A 27,909-nucleotide genomic window follows, 5' to 3' on the forward strand; every position below is an offset into this window, starting at 1 on the left:
ATAATTTTTATTTATAATTCACATTAACCTTTTCTTGTTTATGTGTGTGTGTCAATTTCATGTTAATCATGAGGTTAAGTACTAAAATAATTATGCAGTTCTCTTTTAGTGTGATGTACAAAACTTTATATAAAAATATTTTAAGATAGAAATTGAAATCGTTTATATATATATTCAAGCGAGAGATGTAATTGTCCAAAAAATTGCAAACTAATATTAATTTCCAATAAAGAAGATTAAACATTTTATGAATTTGAATTTATTTTTTCTACCATTATCACAATATGTGCAATCTTTGTCCAAATCTAAGTTTTTAATTGTTAAAATTGTTTTTTTGTTTACATGGAAAATACCCTTATTTTTCTTACGAGGAATATACATGTTTTGGACCATTATATCATAAGCTCTAAGCCATTACATCAAAGCTCATCATGTTACTTGTGGGAATTGAAATTGGGTAGGGAAGATCCCAAAATAAATCTAATTGACAAAACCATATTTTTTTAATGCAAAAATATATTTAGCACCTTCAAATATTCTTAGTATTAAATTTTGTAATAATGATTTATTATGTCTATTTTGGAATGGACTTTCACATTTTAATTGAATTATCAATGATTTTTTTTAAGGGTGGTTCACGGACATTAGGTGGCTGCTACATCCATCCACGGGTAGATCACCCCTCAATGATTTTTTTTAAGGGTGGTTCACAGACATTAGGTGGTTGCTACATCCATCCACGGGTAGATCACCCTGAAAGGATCTACCTGTGGGCAGATCAACCCGAAAGGATCTACCCTCCGGCCAAACAAGAAAATCCTGACCCCAAGGGCGTTGAGGAGATTTGACCCCGTGACCTCCCAACTAGTGAGGTACTTATCAACGAGATAACCCTTGGAGCTATTTAATTATCAATGATTATTGGGTGATACTAAGGATTTAACCTCCATGGAATATAATAGAATATTCTTATAGTATGCCCAAATCAAAGGTTGAGATTTATCTCCATAGTAATTATGCTCTTTTTATCATTTTGATTAAATTGGTTAATTAAGAAAATGTCATATGAACAAAACATTTCATATGAAGTGAGTAACATTTTTTTTGGGCATGTGGTATTGATGAGCCATGGTATTGACCCATGATATTGTATCAAAATCTATTTACAAATTAAGAATCACCATTGGAAAGTAGGTGTAAATCTTCCTAGTTAAGAATATTGTTCCAAGTCTTTTTAAATGTATATATGTTTAACTTATATATTATTTTAGCATATATATGTTGACCATTAATATCATTATATATATAATTTTGTTAGTTTTTGTGAATTTTTAACATGTATCATGAAATAGGTGGATTAATTCATATTAGTATTTACCAACTATTTAATTTATATGGTTTCACTAGCTATTATTATTTTATATCCAACCAAATTAAAAATTAAAGCAACTACAATTATAATCTTTAAACATAATCACAATGACTCCACACAAAATTAATCAAAATATTTAATTAATTTACACCCAAAAAATTAGTGATAATTTATAATTATATTACCATTATTTAATCCATTATTGTAATAAAAAAATAAATTAAATTAACCAATACCCTACTTGATAGGAAAAAAAATAAAATAGGTTTTCCCTGTGTGAAGAGGGAAAAAACAAAATAAAAGTAGACTGCTTTGGAACGTGTTCACAAGATACTTAAAGTCAAAGACCAAAAGGAGCATAGTATAATAGAAGGCAATGTTATTTGGGTTATCAAAATGATTATTTAAGTTTAAAATTATTCGATAGGTTGTCGGAATCATGCTTTTAAGTCAAAAATATGTTTGGTGGTTTTTTGGGGGTTATTATGAGTCCACTATAAAAGACAAACTCAATATCATTGCTTGGATTTTTTTATTTGGGGAGTTAGAATGAGTCCATCGTAAAAGACAAACTCAATATCATTGCTTGGATTTTTTTATATGATTTAGTTATTAGTTTTAAAATACAACCGCTGGATTTTTTATATTAAAATATTTTATTATTTTTTAAATATGAATTGTGTGTTAACTAAATATTATTAATATAATATTATTTATGTTTTAATGTGAATTACGCTGACTATGAAAAAAAATAATGATAATTTTGAATGTGTTTTTCTAATAAACTTACATGTAAAATTCAATAGGTTAAGTAAAATTTAATATGTTAAAATTAATATTTATTTAATAAATTAATAATGGGGTTTTATTTGTAATTATAATTTTTTTTTTTCAAAATTGTTTTTATTAGATTTTTAACCCAATGTAGTGTATAGAGTTTATTTTGGTAGTTTTAGTTAGATTTTTTGAAATTGGGCACTGGAAAATATCCAAAAAGATAACTTATATATATTATTTCCGGGAGGCTTTCTAGCTTTAGCATATTTGAAGTTAACAAAATAGAAGTCATAGCTGACAACATCATATCATGGGGAGGGGTGAGTGGGGAGTACATGGGGAGCTGCGAAGAAATCGACTTGATCATGCACATGGAAATAGATATGTTCCACCCTCGCTTCCAAACTGCGAAAATGGTGATTTGTACGATGATGATGGCATCGGAGACTGTCTAACAACTCCAAAATTTCATTTTGGCTACATACTGAATGTCATTGAACTAAGCCATAATTTCATTTTTGTCTTCATACCTGTGGTCTCTGAGGATATCCATATTAATTTGGATGCGTCGGAGTTGCTCAGTTATAAATTCCATGATAACCGGAGCTACTACATGACCAGGCGAACGAGCTGGAGAGAGCGTCTCAGTATCCTCGATTCTCGGCTACACGAATTGGCCGAGGATGCACTAAGACCAGGCTTAGGATGCCTCCCCTAAAACTGTTGCCCACCCCTGTGGTGAGGGCAACCCTGTTAATAAGGCATGGAGAAGAGGACCGAGTCGACCAAATGGCAGAGGCAGAGCCCCCGAAGGAGCAGTAATAGAGCACCTGCAAAACCCAATGCAAGTACAAAAACCACCCCAAAGGAGAAGACTACATCAGGGCACTCCTCACTTGCCCTCTGAAGCAAGACAAACAAACAACTTCCCAAACCGGAAGGTCGAATGGTAAAAGTTGATTCCACCACCTTAACTACCCTCCACCACAGACAACACAACCACAATTAAACAAGAAAGAACACACGGGCCGCTCCCTAGTCACCCCAAAGTCGTCCTCACACCAAGAGACACCTAGGAGAAACCACGAAGAGTCTGCATCCTCGCACCCACCCAATACTAGATAGGCAATCTTCAGAACATACAGACAAGCAAAGAAGCTGAGGGACACAAATTTCTCACCACACTAAGAGATTTGAATGCCTTAAGAGAGGATTTTGCTGAGCGCGAGCCAATGACGAGCCAAATCTTGGAGCCGACTCAGTTTTGCGCCCGTTCGCGTGCCCAGGTCCCAAGGACAAAGAAAATGGTAAATTCCAAACCGCACCACAGAGCCTCTAAAGTCCACAATGCCTCTTAGCCAAGGTCGAAACCCCAGGGAGCCACCATGGATGCAAACCCACACACCTTGCTTGCCAAAATCCATCACTTGAGCTTTCGCATTGGACTGCGTTCCAAACCTACCTACAAATTTATCTACAGGGAAAGCAAGATATTCCCTCGTACTGACAGAATGAATACCCAAATTTCACATGATGTAGAATTAATATGTGTGTAGAGCCGAAACAGATCCCCAAAACCACTCATTTAACACATATGCTCACATTTAGTCACTAGATCCAAATTTTTTTAATTATAAACTTAACATTATAAACATATTTATATTTTTTCTCAAAATAATATATTTTTAAAAATAATAAAAATAAAATATATAAATTATATAACTAAAGTAAATTAGAAATGAGTAAGTTCATCGATAACAAAATTTAATGAAAATGAACCATAGAGATTGACTTACATAACTACTTTATCTTAACTTAACGTGTGAAAGTGCCTAAGTTGGTGCATATAAATATATATATATCCTTCTCTGTAAACCGAAAGTGAGATGAACTTATCAACAACAAAATTCAAAGAATATGAATCATATATATTGACAAAACTCCTTTATTTTAACTTAAATTGACTTACAAAACTCTTTTATTTTAAATTAAGGTGTGAAATTATGGAATTATAATCATTCCATAGATTGATGTATATAAACATATACACACTTTTTAAGTAAATTGGAGGTGAGCTGAGCTCATCAACAACGAAATTCAATGAAAATGAACTATGGAGGTTAGCTCATCAACAAATTTTTTTAATGAAAATGAACCATGAAAATTGGATTATAGAACTCCTCTATCTTAACATAAGATATAAAGTAGAAAATGCAATCATTCCATAGATTGATGTATATATACATACACTTCTCAATTTTATTTATATTGTATTTAGCCTTTATTAAATTTTGAATTGTAAGTATATTTTATTTAACATTTATTAAATTTTGAATTTAAATCTTATAAGAATGGAAAATAAGTATAAATTTCACACTATCTTAATAACAATATTTTATTATTATAAAGTACATTTTCCATCTAACAAATTTGACATCTCACCTAAATTCAACCTACTAAGTCACCATCCTAATTATTAATGAAACACATTTCATATAATGACAAGGCATATCCCTTATTATTAAAAAATTCGAGAAATCCAGAATCTTCTGCAAAGCATGGAGTGAATAAGAAAATGCGACCCCATATTAAATACCAAAGTCCAAGGCAAACACAGCGTTATTCGTTGATTCCACCGATGAAAGCCACTTGTGGAATTAAAGACTCAATTCAAAGATTCTCGCACAAAGGCGTTACAGGCATCGAGGCAAGCGCGCGTCCGCCGTATCTTTAAAAATCAAGATTACTGTAGCGGTCTTCTCTTCCGCACGTCAGGCGGGCGTGCCCCGCGCCTCAGCTGAATTCACAAGCGCACGTTCATCACACATCAAAAATCAAGATTCATGGACTGCTCCCCTCTTCTGCGCGTCAAGCTGGCGTACTACTCTGAATTCTTTGAGTGCTGGGCTAATTTATAGCCCCTTCCCGCTCAATCTCACTTGGAACAATATTTCGTCAGGAGACTCTTTGAGTGCTGGGCTAATTTATAGCCCCTTCCTGCTTAATCTCACTTGGAACAATATTTCGCCATGTCTCCTGACGGTAGTGCCGAGGCCCTATGGGTTCAAGCTGGCCAATCCACAGTTAATGGGATCGACCCTGCGGAGCGGCGCCTCAATGAGCTGGGATACAAGCAAGAGCTCAGAAGAGAAATGGTGCTCATCTATTTTCTTGCAATTTCACTTTCTTTTCTTGCAATTTCGCTTTCTTCTCTTTGTTTTCTTTTTCTTCTTCTTTTTTACCAGCATTGCGAAAATCTCAAATTTCCGAATCTTTTTTGTTTAACCAGCATTGCAAACACCTCAAATTTCTGATATAATGTTTTAATGGATTAAAGAAATAGTTTCTTTCGGAATTAAAGCTTCTGTGATTAGAATTAACTTGTCTTTTTGTTTAACCAGCATTGCAAACACCTCAAATTTCTGATATAATGTTTTAATGGATTAAAGAAATAGTTTTTTTCGAAATTAAAGCTTCTGTGATTAGAATTAACTTGTTTTTTTGTTTAACCAGCATTGCAAACACCTCAAATTTCTGATATAATGTTTTAATGGATTAAAGAAATAGTTTCTTTCGAAATTAAAGCTTAGAATTAACTTGTTCTTTTGTTTAACCACCACTGCAAACACCTCAAATTTCTGATATAATGTTTTAATGGATCGAAGAAATAGTTTCTTTTGAAATTAAAGCTTCTGTAATTAGAATTAACTTGAAATTCATCTATTAGATCCATCACAAAGAAATGATTTCTGTTTAATTTTGTGCCCAGACGTTGTTCAAGACACTGGCCATCGCTTTCTCGACGATCACACTGTTCACAGGGATAGTGCCGCTCTATGGGTCGAGTCTTCAGTATGGTGGACCTGCGCCTCTGGTTTGGGGATGGGTCGTGGTCGCGTTTTTCACGGCCTTCATTGCCATTGCCATGTCCGAGATCTGCTCCTCGTTTCCTGTGAGTGTTATTCTTCCACTGCCTTGCAAATGTCATAAATTCAATTCCATATATGCCTATTATATGCGTCCGTAAATTGCCAACTAGAGGTTATTAGTTCAATTTCCATAGCGTCATATTATCTGCGGTTGGAATTTGTGTTCAGTTCCCATAAGTTCAATTCCATGCCATAGTAATATAAAATAACAGTATATTTTTAAATTTGCCGACCAGAGATAGTGTCATATTATATACGTTTGGAATTTGTGTTCAGTTCCCATAAGTTCAATTCCATACCACATACCACATAGTAATATAAAATAAAAGTATATTTTTATTTTTTATTTTTTTAATTATAATTCAGTAGTTAATTCTTTTATAAAATCTTGAATTATAGTTGTTTAAAAAGTTTTTTTTAATATATAAAAGAATTCAGGACTTTGAAAAATCCTGTGAAATTCAAATATTGTATATCATACTATTAAAATATATAATGTTAAAAAATTTAAATTTTAAACAAAATTGTCCCAAATGGGGTGTCTTTTTCACAGAGGGGTGGGGACAGGCTGTCAATGCTTCATCGAGACACATGCTCGAAGGATATGGCAGCTTGCCCCTGAGTTGGTTTAATTTTGACGTCGATAAGACTTTTGATGCATGTTGCATAGCAGTGGCATTAACACTCTCCTCTCAACGATGCAACTCTCATCACATAACACCATTTGATCCACCATTACACATTGTTGCTCGCCCACTCCACTGGTCATGTTGCCTTGCAACATTGATGGCATTCCTCTATCGGGATCTGTCTCTCCATTTAGTTTGGGAACTAGTCTTCACACTCTCATTTCGCCTTGACTCTACTTGTTCTAGACCTCTCTCCTCTCTCGCCTCGTCCATCCTGATTCAGCTTCTTACGATCTCTAGGCTTATCATGCCAAGGTACGATAGTTCAAGATTATGTTTTTTTGGCCAGTTAATGGGAGGAAAGAAGGGACTTGCCTCATTTGAGGGAATAGTTTTCATTTGAGATACCTTAATATTTGAGGGATAGTCTTGAGGTGAAATTGAGGGATGGTCTTGGGAGTTCATAAGCTCTGGGGTGTAAGTGATTGAATGAATAAGATATGGAAAGGTTGGATCCAAGACTTATTTTGGATAAGGTTAATAGATCAAGGATGACAGACTTCTACGAAGAAGGAAACCTAAGGTTTGCTTTGAAATAGAGAGAAGAAAGGTTGGGTTGAAGCACAATGAGGTGCACCACTTGAGTTGTTGTTATGAACCAAACTCCAAAAAAGTGTAAGAATAAGGAATAAGTAACTCCATGCCTTAAGGATGATAACGAATAAAAGAATATTAATCCACTTCAAGGTGGAAACCTCTTTTTACAATATATCTAATGCACAAGACATGATGTTGATACAAATGGATGTCCTTTTATAAATAGGAGATAAAGTTAGTTTGACGTAACCTATCACCAAGTCATCCTAACCATAAATAATAAAATAATAATGAATTATTGTTAGGGCTTTAACATAGGGGCCATAGGGGCCTTAACATGGCCCCACTCTTTAAAAAGGATTTTCCCTTCAAATTTGTAATTCAAGGTGTTTCTTCATGAATTACTCATTTTCCTATATATTTAAAAAGGATTTTCCCTTCAAATTTGTAATTCAAGGTGTTTCTTCGTGAATTACTCATTTTCCTATATAGATTCTTTTAGATGAATATTCCTCCACTTGATTATGTACTCCATAATGGTTCTATTCTAAAGATATAGAGAACATCAATCTATATTTTTCTTTGGATCAAGAGTCAACTTCTCTTCATCATCTAATTCTAGAAGTTTTGTTTTCACTCACATAGTTTATCCCAAAACCTTTTTTATGCAAGATACATGAAAAACCTTATGAATCTGAAAAAGAGGAAAAGCAAATTCGTAGGGCCACTTATACAACCTTGTGAATAATTTTGTAGGGTCCATAAAATTTTGTAGTAATTTCTTATTCTTCTTTTGTTTGTGAGTAGATTACTTATAAGGTTTTAATCTCAAAAGTGCCTGTTATCACCCCAAGAAACTCACCTAGGTTGTATATCAGTGATGCTCGGGAACATTAAAAATTCAATAGTTTTGTTGGATAAAATGATGGATAAATGGAAGATGTGCAGCACCTCTAAGCCAGATGACCACTCCTACTATGACTATCCCCAGACATGGGTGAAGACCCCCAAACTACAAGGCTTTCAACCACCAACTACTCACAGTTTAAGGTAAAAGTGATGATGGAGAAGACTGATTGCACCAGCAGATGCACAGAGCTCTGTGATGGCTAGCTGCAATCAGTTAGAGGATCTGCACGACTATTATTCAATAGACAGTGAGGATGACAGCTCTCTGCTATATGAACAACAACAACCTGCAAACAATTTTCAATGAACTACTAAATTTTAACATAGAGGTGGGATGACAGCCCCTCAGATGCCAAACATTCACAGCACATTAACAAAATGCAAAGCAGGCAGAGCCTAGAACATAGAAGAAGTGAAAAGCGAGTAGGTGATAGCAAAAGAAGCTTGTATTAATGGAAATCAAGACCAGAAACTGCAGGTCTCATAGTATTAACAGTCTCCAGAAGTTAAAAGGCTACAATCAGCTCTCATTCATCAAACACTCATCAATCCATTACATCTCTGTTCTGGGTATATATAGAGTTTGTTTACAAAATTGCTCTGCTGGTTATGCGTGCAGGAATCAATAAATGAGGGCCAACAACATTTACATTCAGGAATGGGCCTTTGATACGAATCTGGCTGTGTTGTAAATGGATTTGCCTCCCTCTGGCTCTCTGCGGTCCTTCTTTGGGCAGGTGGAATGAAATATGGGTAAAACCCATAACCACTGAATGCTCTGATTTGATCGGCGGTGTCCTGCTCCTCCTCGGCCATACTGTTGATTAAATGTTGCTGCTGAATCATTGAATGGCTTTAATATGACTGCTCTGGCTTTTAAACAGAGTAATGTTGCCCAAACTATTCATTCCCGCCCATTAATGCTTCACTTGAACTTCAAAAGGTTCATTCATGGCTTAATCATTTATCGGGTCCGTCATTTGGGCTGCAATGCATACCTTAGGCTGGCCGATCCTTTGTTTCTTTATACTTGGGAATACACGAAGAAATGCTACAAAATCATAAAACAATGGCTCTGGCGGACCCGAAATATTATACCATTTTGCTTTGGAAACCCATCGGGTCCGGGCTTCATCGCATTGGCGCTTATAATGTAAAATGTCATGCATCCTTGGTTTCCCCGATTGCGATCAGCCGATCACGATATGGGCCGATACCACCGATCCCTCGCTTTTCCTCATATTTGAAAATACACTGAAATATTGGAAAGAACATGAAAAAATGCCTCTGCTGGACCCGATCATATATATATTTTGATTCACGGACCCTTTCGGGTCCGGACTTCATCGCAATAGGCACCCGCCAAGGCTCCCTTTGTATTTTCTTTATACAAAGAAAATACACAAAAAACATTGAAAACGATATGGGCGCGGACCTGAAAAAATATGAAATGGAGTGTTGTACATATATCGGGTCCGGCTTATCGGGTCGGAGGTATATGTATGCCAAAGGCCCTGCCCCTTTGAAAGCGCCGATGCGATATCGGCGACCACCGCGGACCCGATATAATATAAAATGCAGCGCTGTATGGCTGTCGGGTCCGGCCCATCGGCGATTGCACCTGCCCCTTTGTAAGTCCTCCATTGCGATACGCCGATGCGATATTGGCGATCGCTCATCGGCGAAGTCTCATGTCGCTACCACTGCCCGCCTCCTCCGATTGCGATATGCCGACGCGATCTGGACTGTTGATCGGCCAGATCCAACGGCTGAGATTGAAGCGGATCCTTAAGCCTATAATCTTGGTTTTTACATAGTTTTTGGGGTATTTCCGCCTCCCGATAGATTATTTCTGCCTTCCCAAGGGCTTTCCTTTGCGATAGCTTTGATCGGTGGAGGGCCATTAACCAAACTTTGAAGATTTGAACAGCATGCATGGATCCTTTTGGGCACAACCAAGCAAACCAAGCCTGTCTCCGACCATATGGAATCCTTGTTTTGTAGCAGAGCTAACACTGGCTCCTTCTGGGGATGAGATCCTCCCTGTGAGGTCTCAAGAACCTGCAGATCAATGCCTTCATACAAAATCAGCTTGAAAAACACTTGCCTAGTATCCATTGGGCATGGAGTCAACTAAGCATACAATAAAAACGGAACAAGAAACTATTTACAAACATAAAAGCCTGAAAATGTAAACTTCAAAATTTGCCCATTTGCTGGGCCACCAAAATTGTTTCTCCTGCTCTGCGCCTGGTTCATCATATATCAGCAGGACAGGATTTATTTGATCATCCACCTCAAACAGTTTAGGACACTTGAGCTTAATAGGTAGAGATGATCGGTGCTTCATTCCCTTTCTGTGTGTTTTCCTCCTTGGACGTTTTTCAGAGGAGCCTTTGTACACCTGCTGGATAATCATGGCTGCAGTGTACGAGTCTGTGTCTTCTGTGGTCTGCACGACTAATATGAATGAGGCACCATTGAATTCTTGTGCAGGAGACACAGAGACGACATTTGCCCCTGAATCTTTCTTTGAACAATCCTCATCCAAGGAGGATTCCCATGACTGAACATTTTCTTCCTCTGTCATCTGGCAAGCTGCCCTCTCATTCAGTGTGGAGGCCATCTGAGCAGACATTAGAATATCAAGACTGAGATGATCAGCTTCAGCCTTGAGCATTAAATTACTTGCTGCCTCAGTGTTCAAGGAACAACTTCGAGGGAATTCTACTTGAGCAGACAGAGAAACATAAGATGATGGGGAGCATTCTTCTCCCTTCTTGATTACTGGTGCGGGGACATCGGCAGGTTGCTCAAATTGCAGATCTGCGTAGTCATGGGAAGTTGAGCTGGCTTCGGGCTCAGACTCTTCGAGGACGGAAGGATCTGCTGCTAGCTGCCTCCGCTGATAAGCTTGTTGTTCTGCAGGTACAACAAACTGATAAGCAGCGCCTCTGGATAAAGCTTCTTCATAAGCAGCTCTGGTTAAGAAGGGGGCATTGCCCTTGTTTTCCAAACCATTGACCTCCTCCTCCTCATCAAACTGCTCTTCTTCTGAATGCTGCGCAGCTCTTAACCTGGAAATTTCAAAGGCCAATAGCTCTATCATCCTGGCCATTTCGTCGATCTCATGATCTGATGATGATGAGAGCCCATCCCTCTGCGAGTTTCCAGACTTAGTATTATCATAGAGCAGATCTTCCTTATTCCCCCAGTACTTTAAAAATACCTCATCTAGGGCCTCAATGTCTGCAATAGACCTAGGGGCTAGTTCATTGAACCATTTTTTAGCATCTCCCTCTAGGCTTTGGATAAACACCCTCATCCATACATCCTCTTCATAGATGTCCAGGTTATCAGCATAATTATAAAAAGACTCGAGGTGCTCTTCTGCTGATACTCCTTTTGTACCAGTAAACTTAGGCATGATTTCTTGATAATCTCCTGCAGGCATGGCATGTAATGGGACAGGCAAGACCAGGGGTCTATACCTAGCAGCAATGATTTTTTCTATTTTTGTGGGAGCTTGCTGGCTTGCCATGACTGAGGTATATGAAAGAATACTGGTAGGCTGAGAGGAAATAATCAATGAAAAGACATTTATTTTTATGCTGATAACCTAGATATCAATGAAAAGGTTGACAGAAACAGAGGAATACGATGGACAGCATGGAAATCTTCTTTCAACTGAGGTCCGAAAGGGAACTGAATGGGGAAGGAGCTGAATGAATCTCTGAAGGAAATACTTCAACAGCAGAGATACATAAACTTCTTTAAGGCTTACCTGACCCTGATGCTCCTTCTGCAATATTTTCTTCTGCTTAACGGTCTTCTCAGGATCAGGCACTGGCCAGCTAGTGATTTCTGAAGATTTCTCCGAGCATGCTTCACGAACTAGACCAGAACTTCAATGTGGAGTCGCCAAAGGATGGCCTTCCTCCAGTGGAGTCGCCAGACAGATGATTACAACCAAAGTCTGTGCTCAAACCTTGTCTGTCATCAAAGCTTGAAGCTGTGTCGTCTCCCAGGGAAGCTGAGCTTCAATTCTCCTCTCCCCGGCAATGGCGCCATTTAATGTTATCACCCCAAGAAACTCACCTAGGTTGTATATCAGTGATGCTCGGGAACATTAAAAATTCAACAGTTTTGTTGGATAAAATGATGGATAAATGGAAGATGTGCAGCACCTCTAAGCCAGATAACCACTCCTACTATGACTATCCCCAGACATGGGTAAAGACCCCCAAACTACAAGGCTTTCAACCACCAACTACTCACGGTTTAAGGTAAAAGTGATGATGGAGAAGACTGATTGCACCAGCAGATGCACAGAGCTCTGTGATGGCCAGCTGCAATCAGTTGGAGGATCTGCACGACTATTATTCAATAGACAGTGAGGATGACAGCTCTCTGCTATATGAACAACAACAACCTGCAAACAATTTTCAATGAACTACTAAATTTTAACATAGAGGTGGGATGACAGCCCCTCAGATGCCAAACATTCACAACACATTAACAAAATGCAAAGCAGGCAGAGCCTAGAACATAGAAGAAGTGAAAAGCGAGCAGGTGATAGCAAAAGAAGCTTGTATTAATGGAAATCAAGACCAGAAACTGCAGGTCTCATAGTGTTAACAGTCTCCAGAAGTTAAAAGGCTACAATCAGCTCTCATTCATCAAACACTCATCAATCAATTGCATCTCTGTTCTAGGTATATATAGAGTTTGTTTACAAAATTGCTCTGCTGTTTATGCGTGCAGGAATCAATAAATGAGGGCCAACAACATTTACATTCAGGAATGGGCCTTTGATACGAATCTAGTTGTGCTGTAAATGGATTTGCCTCCCTCTGGCTCTCTGTGGTCCTTTTTTGGGCAAGTGGAATGAAATATGGGTAAAACCCATAACCACTGAATGCTCTGATTTGATCGGCGGTGTCCTGCTCCTCCTCGGCCATACTGTTAATTAAATGCAGCTGCTGGATCATTTAATGGCTTTAATATGACTGCTCTGGCTTTTAAACAGAGTAATGTTGCCCAAACTATTCATTCCCACCCATTAATGCTTCACTTGAACTTCAAAAGGTTCATTCATGGCTTAATCATTTATCGAGTCTGTCATTTGGGCTACAATGCATACCTTAGGCTGGCCGATCCTTTGTTTCTTTATACTTGGGAATACACGAAGAAATGCTACAAAATCATAAAACAATGGCTCTGGTGGACCCGAAATATTATACCATTTTGCTTTGGAAACCCATTGGGTCCGGGCTTCATCACATTGGCGCTTATAATGTAAAATGTCATGCATCCTTGGTTTCCCCGATTGCGATCAGCCGATCGCGATATGGGCCGATACCACCGATCCCTCGCTTTTCCTCATATTTGAAAATACACTGAAATATTGGAAAGAACATGAAAAAATACCTCTGCTAGACCCGATCATATATATATTTTGATTCACGGGCCCTTTCGGGTCCGGACTTCATCGCAATAGGCACCCACCAAGGCTCCCTTTGTATTTTCTTTATACAAAGAAAATACACAAAAAACATTGAAAACGATATGGGCGCGGACTTGAAAAAATATGAAATGGAGTGTTGTACATATATCGGGTCCGGCTTATCGGGTCGGAGGTATATGTATGCCAAAGGCCCTGCCCCTTTGAAAGCGCCGATGCGATGTCGGTGATGAGCCCCAATTTTGGCACAATTTGGGCTCATTTTGGCCTATTCTACTTGCTCAAACCATTCATTTTTTTATTGCTTATGCATGCATTTCTTAGTTTATTCATGTTGTTTGTAGGAATAAGGGTAGGCACTTTATCTACGTGACTAATGCATTATGATTCCAGGTTTTGGCATTAAAAGGGAGCAAGAGACAACGAAAAAGGAGATAAAGAGACAATGAGGTGGCACTGCTGGTTTTTAGGAGAGGATGTCCACGGTCTTGGGACATTCCTCGTGATTCCCACCAAGAACTCCGAGCTCCAATCCATCTCCCCTCCGAGCTTAAGAAGCAGCCAGCTGTTCTACAGGAACAGCAGTTATAAACTGCTCTACAGGAACAGCAGTTATGACCGTCCTACAGGATCAGCAGTTAAACTCTAGTTGGACAGCCGAGCTCCTAAAATCAAGGACACTTGTTGGATCATCGTTTTTGTATAAGTATAGAGGCCTTAGCCTTGGATAGGTGGTTGAAACTCTCGTATTGCTATTGTAATTTTGGAGCACAGTTCAGTTTTCATTCCTTTTTGTAAGCCAATTTGGCATAACATCAGATTATGAATAAAGAAGGCAATTTGTGATCTAGTTCTGAGTTTCTTAAGGAGACTATAGCTCTCAGGTTAGGGCCCAACCTGAGAGCCATAGATCCCCTTTGCTGTAGTGTTGTTTCCATTTCATTTCAGCACTTTGAGCTTTTCATTTGCACATGCAATTCGAATTACAGGTTGTTAAGTTGGTCTTTTTCACGAGTTAGATAGGATTTTCTTATGGTGAGTTTGTTCACAGTTGTTTAGTGTAGCAGAGGATAGATATAGTCCATTGGAGCTCCAACAAAAAGGGTTGTTAAGGCTCACTGCCGTCTCATTTGGGATTGGGGTGCAGTCCATGACTAACCACCAAAAACACGCATTTCTTTATTTCATGATTGCTGCAAACACAGTCACGTTACGTTAGATGCTTCCTTGTCATTCACACCTGCACCACACTCCTTTACCACAGCTTCATGCACATTCTCCTTCGCGTTTTGGATTGTTGTTCATTGAATTTACAAGCACAGGTAGTTTAGGTTAATACATTTTCGGTTTGGTAACAGTCACAAGCATTCGTTTCACTTGCACTGCCCTCTCTCGTCCATTACTTCATTCTCCATCTTGATCACGCATGCATCACATCTCCTCGACCTTTACCCCGCTCTGTTATCTCCCAAAGCCTTCCACTCCTCACGTAACTTCATTTCCTAGCCTTTTGTTGACCTAGCCCTCTATCTTCCAACCTACTCCCTACACTCATTTCTCATCTCATTCCTCCACTTCTAGAGCCATCACCAGCCTCATTCCCACCTTGCACATCTCCCCCTACCATTCCATCACTCCTCCATCTCTTCAAACACTCACGGTAGGTCATCCTGTAGCAGTTTATAGACATCCTGTAGAAACCTCTAAGTATCCTGTAGGATCCCCTGCAGACATCTTGTAGGAGGCCACTCACTCGGTTGCTGAGCTTCTGAATGTGAGGAACCTCTGTGGATGGATGCTAAGGATCCCTAGGGACCTCTCCTAGCCTTCCCAACCTGTCCCACGTTCTCCTTCCTTCTCCATTCCATCTGCACAACCAAACCCTAATTAGCACACAATCACAATCATTCCACACACTTAAAGGAAAAATACAAAAACATGTCTTTTATGATGCAAGCAGCTTAGATCCATGCATTTTCACTTATTAGAGGTAACAGCAGCATTGGTAGAAGTTTCCTTCACATTCTTTGCATTATAGAGGTTAGACTAGTTAAATTAGGGTTTCCTAGGTTTACATGCTTTGATTTGCTTTCAGTTCATTTTTGTCAAGTAGATTAGTCTCCTTTGAGCTAGCTTTCGTCCATCATTGATAAAGCTCCTTCTGTGAGCCTATAGAAGTTGGCTTGAGCCCTAGCGGACTTGTGCCAGCTGACCAACTGACAGCTGCGACAAGAGCTAGTACTTGTGCATACAGCACCGTCGCTTCCAAGTTTGTACGAACTACCGGGTTGATAAAATGAGAGACAGGAAGCCCCAGGAGTTGTAGCATTATTGCTACATACTGGAGCTCACCATCTTTTTGGCGCCGTTGCCGGGGAAGCGTCAGAGTATTAGTAATTGTTGCTTTTCTTCTACTTTCGTACTCTTACTTCTGCTCAGTAGTTTATTTCATTTCCATTCTGCAAAAGTAGCTTAGCATTTCCTGCTTTCATAGACTAGTATTTCTCGCTTTCCTAGATTAGCATTTCCTGCTTTCATAGCTTAGTATTTCCTGCTTTCATAGCCTAGTATTTCTCGCTTTCATATATTAGCATTTCCTGCTTTCATAGACTAGTATTTCTCGCTTTCCTAGATTAGCTTTCTAATTCTGCAATTTCATTTGAGCAATATAGTTAGTTGTAGATCACTTTGTTTCAGTTTTGCAGGTACCAAAGAAAAAGCAAAAGCACTCAAAAAAAAAAAAAAAAGTCCTTTCCATTTCATGCCTCGTAGGAACCGAGATAGATCAGGCAAATTCCTACCTAACACCCCCACCACATCACTTAGTCACCCTTCACTCTTCGGTGGCGATAGTGATCCAGAGGAAACTATAGGTGAACATCCCGAGACATACCAAAATCCTATAGAAGAAGAAGAGTTAGAGACCACTCCATCTGAAGCTATGGCTGACAATAGAGAAGATGAGAGAATAGAAGGAGCTTTCCCCATCCAAGAGACCAATGGAGAGATGAAAATGAAAAACATTAGCCCCTCTGCTTTGCCTCACTTCCATGGACTGACCACTGAGGATCCTGATACCTTCCTATTTGAGTTTGCTGTCCTCTGTAGAACCTATGACTATACTGAAGATGAACAAAAGCTAAAACTTTTCCCTTCCACTCTCAAGGATGCAGCATTACGCTGGTTCATGGGTTTGCCTGGGAATAGTATCACCACATGGGCCCAGATGCAGCAAGCCTTCAACACCAAGTACCGGGATTATTGTAGGTCCAAGGAAACGAAAGGGGAAATCTTTCGGATGACCATGGGAAACGATGAGTCTTTAGAGGATTATGAGGAAAGGTTCCAACTTAGTTACAAGCGGGCCAGGTGCACACTTGACCCTGAATCCCTTAAGTTGGTTCTACTCCGAGGAGTACCTGAAGATCTCTTAGATACCCTTCACATGTTAGCTGGGGGGGACATTTACCAACTGCCTTATGAGGACATCAAAACTGTGTTTAGAAATCATTCTAGGGCAGCTAGGAAACGGGGTAGAGGAAATCTCCTCTCCACTGGTGTCCCTTTCTCCAAACATGAGTTTACAAACCAATTAGAAGATCTTAAGAGTGAGGTGAGACATACCATTGCCATGCAGCTGGACACATTCAGGATCCAGCAGAAGAAAGAAGAAGCTGAGAGAGCCCTGGCTGTCTTCTGCCCTAGGTGCACAAGAAGACATCCTAAGAACGAATGCCCATTGCATTCGGTTGAAGTGTGTTTTGTTTGTGAGGAGGACCATCCTACCAATCAGTGTCCCACCTTGCCTGGGTTTAAAGCCATGTACCAAGGGACTGAAGCCCCCACTGAACCTCTCTACTTCATCAACCAAAGGAGACCACAAGGATCTAGACCCTATCAGCAGGGAATGCAAGGGGCACCACAAGCCTATTACAACCCCAACCAATCGACTCCTATGCCTTCCTGGGGTCCCCCTGCTCATCCTTCTTGGTCCATGCCTCCTCCATGGTCTTATCCACCTCAGTATCCTACTCAACCCACTACTCACTCATATCACTCACATGCCCAGTCACAGCCTCAATGGAGTGCACCTCAGTCGGGGTGGAGGCCCCAGTACAACACTCCTCCCGCCATTCTGCCTCCACCTCCAGTTCAGCCACAACCATTACCTCCTGCTCCTCCAAGGCAACCTCAAATGCCTGCTCAACCGAACCCGAACCCCAACAATAGACAGGCTCAGCAGGTATATACTGGGGAGACCTCATGCCCTACCTATGCTGTGGAGATCCAGGAGATCAATCTTAGATCTGGAAAGACTCTTCCAGATCGCCAACCTCCTCCCCCAGAGGATGAGGAAGACCATCAGGAAAGTGAACCAAAGCCTATTCCACCCTTTCCTGAGAGACTTACAGCCACCACACAACCCAACCCGGAAGAAGATGAGCTTCTGGGAGAGCTCAAGCAGTTGTGTGTGAAGATACCCCTTCTCCAGGCCATCAAGGATGTGCCAATCTATAACAAGCTGGTTAAGGAGAGGTGTTTCAAACATCCAGGCAGACGGAAGAAAGATACTTCAACTATCAATGTCATAGGACAACTGTCTGACCTTATGCTAGGACAAGTCATCTGCCCAAAGTACTTAGATCCTGGAAGTCCTGTAGTAGATGTCCACATCAATGGCACCATCATACCCCACACCCTGATTGATCTGGGGGCTGCCATTAATGTAATGACCAGGGATACCATGCTCAAGCTCAATCTTCAAGGTTCCTTGAGGAAGACCTCGACAGTACTGCAATTAGCAGATCGCTCCACTGTGACTCCCGAGGGGATTGTGGAGGATGTCTTGGTCTCTATTGACTCTTGGGAGTATCCTGCAGACTTCCTGGTTCTGCAACCAAAGGCAAAGCTTACTGGATATCCCCTCATTTTGGGAAGGCCTTGGTTAGCCACTGCAGATGCCTATATTAGTTGTCGTGCCGGAAATATGACCATCAAAAATGGTCCTATGTCCAAGCGACTTGTCCTATACCCTCCTGCCCAACCCTCTTTGGAGCATGACTTACCACTCTGGTTGGAAGAAGGAGAAGAAGACGAGGTGTATTCAGCACCTCTGTGTACCATAGAAACCAATAGAAGAAATCCCCCAACCAAGGATGATTTGATCGAGAACTTGATCCAAAACCCACCTACCAGTGCACTACCTTTAGAAAAATTGGTGGATGATGCCCAAGCTAGCACCTTAGTGGATCTTTGTACAACCAACCCTGTCACTCCCAGAGTTAAGAGTGTGGAGTTCGGCCCTGAGAGAGCATTGAAAATCAGCTCCTCCCTATCTCCTTCTCAGGAAAAGGAGCTGTGCAACCTGTTGGCCAGCCACCTAGATGCTTTTGCTTGGAGCTATAAGGAGATGAAAGGAGTCCATCCCTCGGTCTGTACTCATCATATATACATCAAAGAGGACTGTAAACCGGTTAGGCAACCTTAGAGGAGAATGAATCCAGCCCTTAAAGACATTGTCAAGGAAGAATTGCAAAAACTGTTGGATGCCGGATTCATCTACCCCATCTCAGATAGTGAATGGGTGTCCCCTCTAGTGTTGGTTCCCAAGAAGAATGGGAAGTGGAGGATCTGTGTAGATTACCGTGAGCTGAACAAAGCTACCAAGAAAGACCATTTCCCTCTACCTTTCATAGATCAAGTGTTGGATGGACTGGCAGGAAAGAAGTTCTTCTCTTTCCTGGATGGGTTTAGCGGGTACAATCAAATCCAAATCAGCCTGGAAGACCAAGATAAGACCACCTTCACTTGCCCTTGGGGTACCTTTGCCTACCGAGTCCTTCCCTTTGGGCTATGCAATGCTTCTGCTACTTTCCAGAGAGATGTCCTAAGCATCTTCTCGGAGCTGGTCCATGATGCAGTGGAAATCTATATGGATGACTTTACTCCTTATGGGGCCAACTTCCAGGAAGCATTGTCCAATCTGAGGAAAGTCCTAACCAAATGCATTGAGATGAACCTGTCCCTCAGTCCCGAAAAATGTGAATTCCTGATGACTGAAGGGACCGTGCTAGGCCATACCATCTCTAGCCAAGGATTACAGGTGGATCCTAACAAAATTGCTCTCATCAAGAGGGTTCCACCTCCTCAAAAAGTAAGGGATGTCCGGAGTTTCTTGGGATTAGCAGGATACTACCGGAGATTCATTAAGGACTTCAGCAAGTTAGCCTCACCATTGTTTGGTATGTTGGCAAAAGATGTGGAGTTTAAGTGGACTGACGATTGTCAGAGGAGTTTGAATGAGTTAAAGGACAAGTTGGTGTCAGCACCAATCTTGAGAGGTCCAAACTGGGCCCTACCTTTCCACATCCACACTGATGCCTCGAACAAAGCCATAGGTGCAGCCTTAGGACAAGTTGAGCAAAAACTTCCATATGCCATTTACTTCGTTAGCAAAAACTTGTCCAAAGCAGAGCTGAATTACACTGTAACCGAGAAGGAGTTCTTAGCTGTGGTCCATGCACTGAACAAGTTCCGACATTATATTACTGGTTACCAGACTTTTGTACATACTGACCATGCTGCTATTAGATATTTGATGAATAAACCCGATGTGAATGCTCGTATTATTAGATGGTTACTTTTATTGCAGCAGTTTGATCTAACCATTGTTGATAAACCAGGTAGAGAGAATGTTGTTGCTGACTTTTTATCTAGATTGGATTTGTCTGCAGGTGAAGATGGGACGGTGGATGACCAGATGCCTGATGAGCATCTGTTTGCTATCTCAGTACTCTCTCCATGGTTGGCTGATATAGCGAACTACCTTGTTTCAGCTCAGTTCCCTCCGCACCTCTCTTCAAAAGAGAAGAGCAAAATCATCAAAAAAAGTGCCTCATTCACTTGGATCGGGGGCAACCTGTTCAAGCTTGGCCCTGATCAGATCTTAAGGCGTTGTGTAAGGGAAGAGGAAGTCTTTGACATCCTCCTCACCTGTCATGATGGGCCTTGTGGAGGACATTTTGCAGCAAAGAGAACTGCCTTCAAGATCCTGCAGGTAGGCTACTATTGGCCCACACTTCATCAAGATGTCAGAAGATATGTCAGCCAGTGTGACCAATGCCAAAGGATGGGGAAACCAACCCAAAGGGATGAGATGCCTCTCCAACCTCAAGTGACTCTTGAGCCATTTGAGAAGTGGGGCATGGACTTTGTGGGTCCAATCAATCCCTCTTCGAGGCAAAGGTCCTACATCATTGTGTGTACTGACTACTTGACAAAGTGGGCAGAGACTAAAGCAATCAAAGCAGCAACAGAAGAGAAGGTGGTCGAGTTCTTAAGAGAGAACATCTTCTACAAGTTTGGCTACCCAAGAGAGCTGGTGACCGATCAGGGGAGCCAGTTCACATCCAACTTGATTGAAGATCTTCTAGCTCATCACAAGATCAAGCACAGGACTTCCACCCCCTATCACCCTCAAGCAAATGGGCAGGTGGAAGTCACCAATAGAGCATTAGAAGGGATCTTGACCAAAGTGGTGAGCAGCAGCAGAAAGGACTGGGCAGATCGCCTGGTTGAGGCCACATGGGCTTACAACACCACCTGGAAGACCACCACCGGCTTCACACCTTATGAGCTGGTCTATGGGAAGAAAGCTTTGCTGTCCATTGAGTTTGAGTATAACACTTTGAGGATGGCAGCTCAGCTGGACCTAGATCTCAGCCATGCACAGCAAGAAAGGTTATTGCAGCTGAATGGACTGGATGAGCACCGCATGCAGGCCCTCCTTCACTCAGAAGTGGTTCAACTTCAGAGAAAGGTGTGGCATGATCAACATCTCCATGACAAGCAGTTCCAGCCGGGAGATTGGGCTTTGTTGTATGACTCCAGATTCAAAGATTTCAAGGGGAAGTTGAGAACCAGATGGCTAGGACCATATGTAGTGGAACAGTGCCATGACAATGGATCTGTCCTCATTCGAACCATTGATGAGGAAGCCATTCCCATGCTTGTCAATGGGCACCGATTGAAGATCTACAAAAGACCTCTCTCAAGACAAGAGTTTATCAGCACTATGGAGAAATCTGTTTTGGTCATAGAGAAGGGTTCTGCCTCCACTTTGGGCATACCCTGAAGAGAAAAAGAAAAAAAAAAAAAGAGAAAAAGAGAGAAAAAATAAAGATCCTTGGGTGAAAACCTCTCTGAGGCGCCCAAGGCAGGCAGTAGGGGTGAAAACCTCATTGAGGCGCTCCTATTGTCTTTCAAAAAAAAAAAAAAAAAAAGAAAGTTAAAAAAAAAAAAAAAAAAAAAAAGAGGATCCTTGAGTGAAAACCTCTTTGAGGCGCTCAGGGCAGGTAGCAAGGGTGAAAACCTCTTTGGGGCGCCCCTGCTATCTTTTCAAAAAAAAAAAAAAAGAGAGAAAAAAAACAATAAGCACAATAAAAGTTTTGCATGCAGATGTTCTATGGAGGAGAAGAAGCCTCTCCACTCCAAGCCAAGGGCCTTCATCATGCTGTCAAAGGATGTCATCAACACCTCCTCCAAGAATAACAATGCTTTTCAAGGTACGTGCAATTTTTATCATGATTTGGATCTTCTACAGGAAGATACAGTTTTCTACAGGAACAGACAGTCTTCCTACAGGAAGACGTGGATCTTCTACAGGAAAGTGCAAAATTTCTACAGGAAGCTCTGTGTTCTACAGGAAACTTCCTGTAGAAGGTTGCGACGGCCGAAATGTGTTTCAAGTGAAGATCTAGCGACTGAGGAGTGGATTGAACGCATGCATGCCACTGATGGCACCCCTGAACATTGCTATTATCTTGCTACACCATCCTCGTCGCCATGCAACCAAGATCCCTGCAGCAGCACAACAAAGCAATGAGTTCTCGTAAAAAAACATCTGTCAAAGAAAAACCAAGCACCGAGAGCCATACCACATCCACGTTATGCATCAGAAGCGTTGGGATCGTGATCAAGAAGCCAGAACCGCTAGCATGCAGCATGTACCCAAGGAGAAAGGACTGTGACAAGACCCCTCGCGGGGATCCTGTAACAGTTCAACCTGCGCGAGTGAATACCGTCCACAGCACCGCCATCCGAGATAAAACACGGGCGCATGAACGCGAAACCATCCACTCCAGCGTCAGCAACCGGTAGCCATGTGCCTCCGGGTCTGTGTAAGCCGCGTGCAGCAGGTAAATCCATCGTCCACAAACTGGAAATCATGTGCAGCCGCACGCAGGTAAGTGTTCTAATCCTTCTCTCCGTCAAATCGCATGGATATTACTTTGATTTGTTTTGCATGGCATAAAGGTGAATGTTTGAGCGGCCGTAAGGCCAGTTGACTGGCCACATCGGCTAATGAAAGGATAGTCAGATGATGAGGTGGCAGCCACGACAAAAGACACACGTAGCACGCACGTGAAGATTAGTCCCGTCAACCGTGAAACGAGTTTAACCGAAAAGGGCGGCGGCAGATCTGTGGGAATGAATGCGGCAGCAAGCGAATGTGCAGGCGGACGATGGGTGACGTCACCCAACGGTCCGGCGGGGACAGCTCACCCCCCGCGCCACGAGCTGCGCCGATTCAAAATCTAATCGGCTCGATTAAGCGTGTATATCCATCAACCTCACTTCAAAACTCGAGTAGCCCCTCTGATTACCTCTGCATGTTGATACGCCAAGCTCTCGACTACCTGAACGCTGGTAAGGCACCTCTCGACCGCTGTCCAACTATAGCTCCCCCCGAAGTCTGCGCACTGCTCCTACAGGAACAGTTTCTACAGGAACGCAGTCCTACAGGAAGCAGTATCTACAGAAAGCAGTCTCTACAGGAAGGTGAAGTCTTCACGTAAAAAAGGTGGCGGAAAAGAGGTAACCCTGAAACTCCTTCCGCAATTGGTTTTCAAAGGTGAAAAGGTCATTATTCACAGTCTGGTCATAAAAGATATTGGATTGTCGTGCCCATACTATCGCTTCTACAGGATAGAGGTATAATTAGACTGTGGTTCTGAGAATTCATTGCATGCTCTGTCTATAAGACCGAATTTCCTTTGTATCTACCGCCTTTGGTCAAAACCACTGTGTTCATCATGCCTGGTGGGTTTATTAGGCGAGAGCCCACTGATTCAAATACACTAAGAAGAAATCCGGCAGTGGTTGAGCTCTTCACTAGAGCACAATGGATGCCTTTTTGTGATAAACTACAGGGCTACGATGAGGAAGTGGCCGAGGAATTCTTGCAGGCCCTGAGGCCAAAATCCAAGGTGCTGGCCACAGTCAATTTCAGAGGCCTAAGCCTCAAGATAACCCCGCAGTCCATCAGTAGAATCACTGAGCTTCCTATGGGTCTGCCGTGGGATAAAGAAGAGCGGAAGCAGAGCCAGCAAGCAAAGAAGGAGTTCTTCCCACCTGAGGAAGAATTCTCTGAGGATAAAAACGGGGTGAGGAGGACCAGCCTGTCACCACCATGGAACGAAGTCAGTTTGCACATTATGAAATATATTACTTGTGAAGGCTGGTTCAGTATCGTGTATGCATATCACTTCCGGCTCCTCACTGAGTTAAGACACGGAATTGACCTTCCTGTAGAGCAAAAACTAAGCATCCCTTATTATCTCCTGCAGTCCCTAATGGAGTGTGCTACAAAGCTAAGACAGGGCATCCCTGATCAGATAGCCCATCATGGGTTAATAAAATTACTTGTGGAGGATGCACTGCACTCATATAAAGTTCCCCTCTCCTGGGAGTCGTTTAGGAATCTAACACGAGATGGGGACATTAAAATGTTGATCGAAGATAGTGGCTCCTCCAGCACTGAAGACGAGGAAGCGGTGGCTGAGGAAAAGAAGGCTGAAGAAAAAGCTGACTCCCCCATCCTGTCAGCACGAGAAAGAAGGTCAAAAAGCAGAAGAGACAAAGTTGGGGCAGGCCATGTCAGCCCAATTACCTCTTCAGCACTCACAAGCAAACAAAAGGATCAAACCCCTGCAGCAAAGCAAGTAAAAGTAAAGACACCTACCACTACAGGAAAGGAGAAGCGAGCTTCTACAGGAAGCCCAAAAGCAAAAACCAAGGCTTCTACAGGAAGCCCGATAACAGCTTCTACAGGAAGCACAAAAGTGCAAAAACAGGCTTCTACAGGAAGCCATGCAAAACCAAAATCTGAGAAGCAGAAGGTGGATGTTTTAGCCAGAGAGGCAGCGGCTGTATTAGCTGGCCTCAGTACGCCACCTAAGCCAAAAGGAAAGAGGAAGAGGGACCCTCCTCTCTACTTCAAAGCACGGAGAAGTGTTCGGATAAAAACAGGGAAGCCACAGCAGCAGTCCAGCAGCCCAATTGTCATTGAGGACACCCCTGCTTCGCCCAAAGAACAATCCCCCTCAAAGGTCACAGTTACCTACGAAAAGGGAAGCCCGAAGAAGAGCACATGGCAAGACCGAGTGGACCTGTTGGACGAGAAAACCAGGCTACAGGAAGCTGAAAACGTCCTACAGGATACCTTGGCTCGACTACAGGAAACCGAACAAAGAGAAGAAGGAGGACCCTCATCACCAAGGGCGGAGGAGGCAGAACTACCTGAAGAAACAGCAAGAGAACATATACCCGAACCTAGCCCTTCGCCCAATCTGAATTCATATTATACCTTCTTGGAGGCGGGCAAGGTCATCCCACAAAAATTTACTGTACCCCTATTCTTTGAATTAGAGAAAGAAAGAGTCCGCTCCCATACATGGATGCAAATTGCCAAATCAAAGGGGGTGGGGGACATAGGCCCTCTACAAGATCAGCTCAGGGAGGTCAGGAGCGAGTTCACCATGGCCAAACATGTGGCTAGTTGCCAGCAGGCACTTCTACAGGAAGAAAACCGAAAGTTAAGGTTGCAGCTACAAGAACTCAAGGCAGGGGCAGAAACATCCTCCAAGGGCATCACAAGTGAACAAGAAGGCAAGAAGGAGCTGACCACCAATCTTGAAGGGCCAAAGACACTTCTACAGGAAGAAGAACAGCAGATAAGAATTGAAGTGCAAGCCTTAAAGGAACAGCTGCAACAAAAGGAAACACAATTGGCTTGCATGGCCAGTTGGGCCATGGAGGCCCTGCAGTGCAGACATCCTGCAAAGTCTTATGGGTTGTACTTAAAGGATCAGTGGCTACAGTTCCAAATAAACACACTAGCACAAAGAGGTATTGAGCAAATCCATAACCCACAGCAATTTGCTGAAATATGCAATACTAGCTCAGCAGAGGACAAAGCCAAGCTAGCAGAATTCTACATCCACAATCTAGTTTTGCCTAATGAAGTCTCTTGGGATCCCAATATCGCCTTGGGCGATCTGCAGTTGATGGCTTTTGCTTCGTGGCTGAATCATGAGGATCAGAGAGCCACTGAAGAAAAATCGGTCATGAGCCGAGAAGTGAGTGAGCCACTGTACATTCGGGCAGAACCAGAGGATCCGGTTGCCCTCATCTCAGCCCGCCAACAGTTATCCAATGATCCCACAGCTTCCTTGATATTTATGGACCAGCAAGCCCAAGCAATAGCCCACTTTGAAGACATGGACAGATTATTGGGAGAAACTGCTGCCCAGGCTTGTGCACGTAGGTGGCATACCTTGGCACATAGTTTGAAGATCCGGGAATACCATACCCCGACCAGAATGAGGGAAGCATTGGCAAGAGTGGACCTTTACAAGAAATCCGTGCAAAGACTTCAGGCCAGCTGGATTGGCCTTAAACTCAGCCCTCCATTGCTGCTAGGATTGGTTGAAGGAAGTACAGGAAAGGATGACCAGGCACAATGGGAAAAAGTGGAAAACGCAGCAGGGTTTCATATCGACCAAGAAGACATCACCACAGAAGCTTGGGATGTAAGGGGAGCAGTGAAAGCCATGAAGGATGAGGATCTTGACTAAGTTGCTCAAGGATGAGCAAATGGTTCAGCTGGGGGTGATGATGAGCCCCAATTTTGGTACAATTTGGGCTCATTTTGGCCTATTCTACTTGCTCAAACCATTCATTTTTTTATTGCTTATGCATGCATTTCTTAGTTTATTCATGTTGTTTGTAGGAAGAAGGGTAGGCACTTTATCTACGTGACTAATGCATTATGATTCCAGGTTTTGGCATTAAAAGGGAGCAAGAGACAACGAAAAGGAGATAAAGAGACAATGAGGTGGCACTGCTGGTTTTTAGGAGAGGATGTCCACGGTCTTGGGACATTCCTCGTGATTCCCACCAAGAACTCCGAGCTCCAATCCATCTCCCCTCCGAGCTTAAGAAGCAGCCAGCTGTTCTACAGGAACAACAGTTATAAACTGCTCTACAGGAACAACAGTTATGACCGTCCTACAGGATCAGCAGTTAAACTCTAGTTGGACAGCCGAGCTCCTAAAATCAAGGACACTTGTTGGATCATCGTTTTTGTATAAGTATAGAGGCCTTAGCCTTGGATAGGTTGTTGAAACTCTCGTATTGCTATTGTAATTTTGGAGCACAGTTCAGTTTTCATTCCTTTTTGTAAGCCAATTTGGCATAACATCAGATTATGAATAAAGAAGGCAGTTTGTGATCTAGTTCTGAGTTTCTTAAGGAGACTATAGCTCTCAGGTTAGGGCCCAACCTGAGAGCCATAGATCCCCTTTGCTGTAGTGTTGTTTCCATTTCATTTCAGCACTTTGAGCTTTTCATTTGCACATGCAATTCGAATTACAGGTTGTTAAGTTGGTCTTTTTCACGAGTTAGATAGGATTTTCTTATGGTGAGTTTGTTCACAGTTGTTTAGTGTAGCAGAGGATAGATATAGTCCATTGGAGCTCCAACAAAAAGGGTTGTTAAGGCTCACTGCCGTCTCATTTGGGATTGGGGTGCAGTCCATGACTAACCACCAAAAACACGCATTTCTTTATTTCATGATTGCTGCAAACACAGTCACGTTACGTTAGATGCTTCCTTGTCATTCACACCTGCACCACACTCCTTTACCACAGCTTCATGCACATTCTCCTTCGCGTTTTGGATTGTTGTTCATTGAATTTACAAGCACAGGTAGTTTAGGTTAATACATTTTCGGTTTGGTAACAGTCACAAGCATTCGTTTCACTTGCACTGCCCTCTCTCGTCCATTACTTCATTCTCCATCTTGATCACGCATGCATCACATCTCCTCGACCTTTACCCCGCTCTGTTATCTCCCAAAGCCTTCCACTCCTCACGTAACTTCATTTCCTA

General features: G+C 41.9%; 1 protein-coding gene across 1 annotated transcript in view; it reads left to right on the forward strand.

The window, feature by feature from the left end:
* The first annotated feature begins 5,132 nt into the window (after window positions 1-5,132).
* Window positions 5,133-27,909, forward strand: part of LOC149217317 (amino-acid permease BAT1 homolog) — a 136,210-nt gene continuing 113,433 nt past the window's right edge. Inside the window, exons 1-2 of the mRNA XM_089392975.1 lie at window positions 5,133-5,304; window positions 5,919-6,101. Coding sequence (XP_089249101.1) covers window positions 5,179-5,304; window positions 5,919-6,101 — 309 coding nt within the window. The 5' untranslated portion in view covers window positions 5,133-5,178. The remainder of the gene's footprint in view (window positions 5,305-5,918; window positions 6,102-27,909) is intronic.

The sequence above is a fragment of the Pinus tabuliformis genome, chromosome 1_1 (genome assembly GCF_031772625.1).
Source record: "Pinus tabuliformis cultivar Carrire ecotype Pingquan chromosome 1_1, CPIR1, whole genome shotgun sequence".
Taxonomy (NCBI): Eukaryota; Viridiplantae; Streptophyta; class Pinopsida; order Pinales; family Pinaceae; genus Pinus; species Pinus tabuliformis.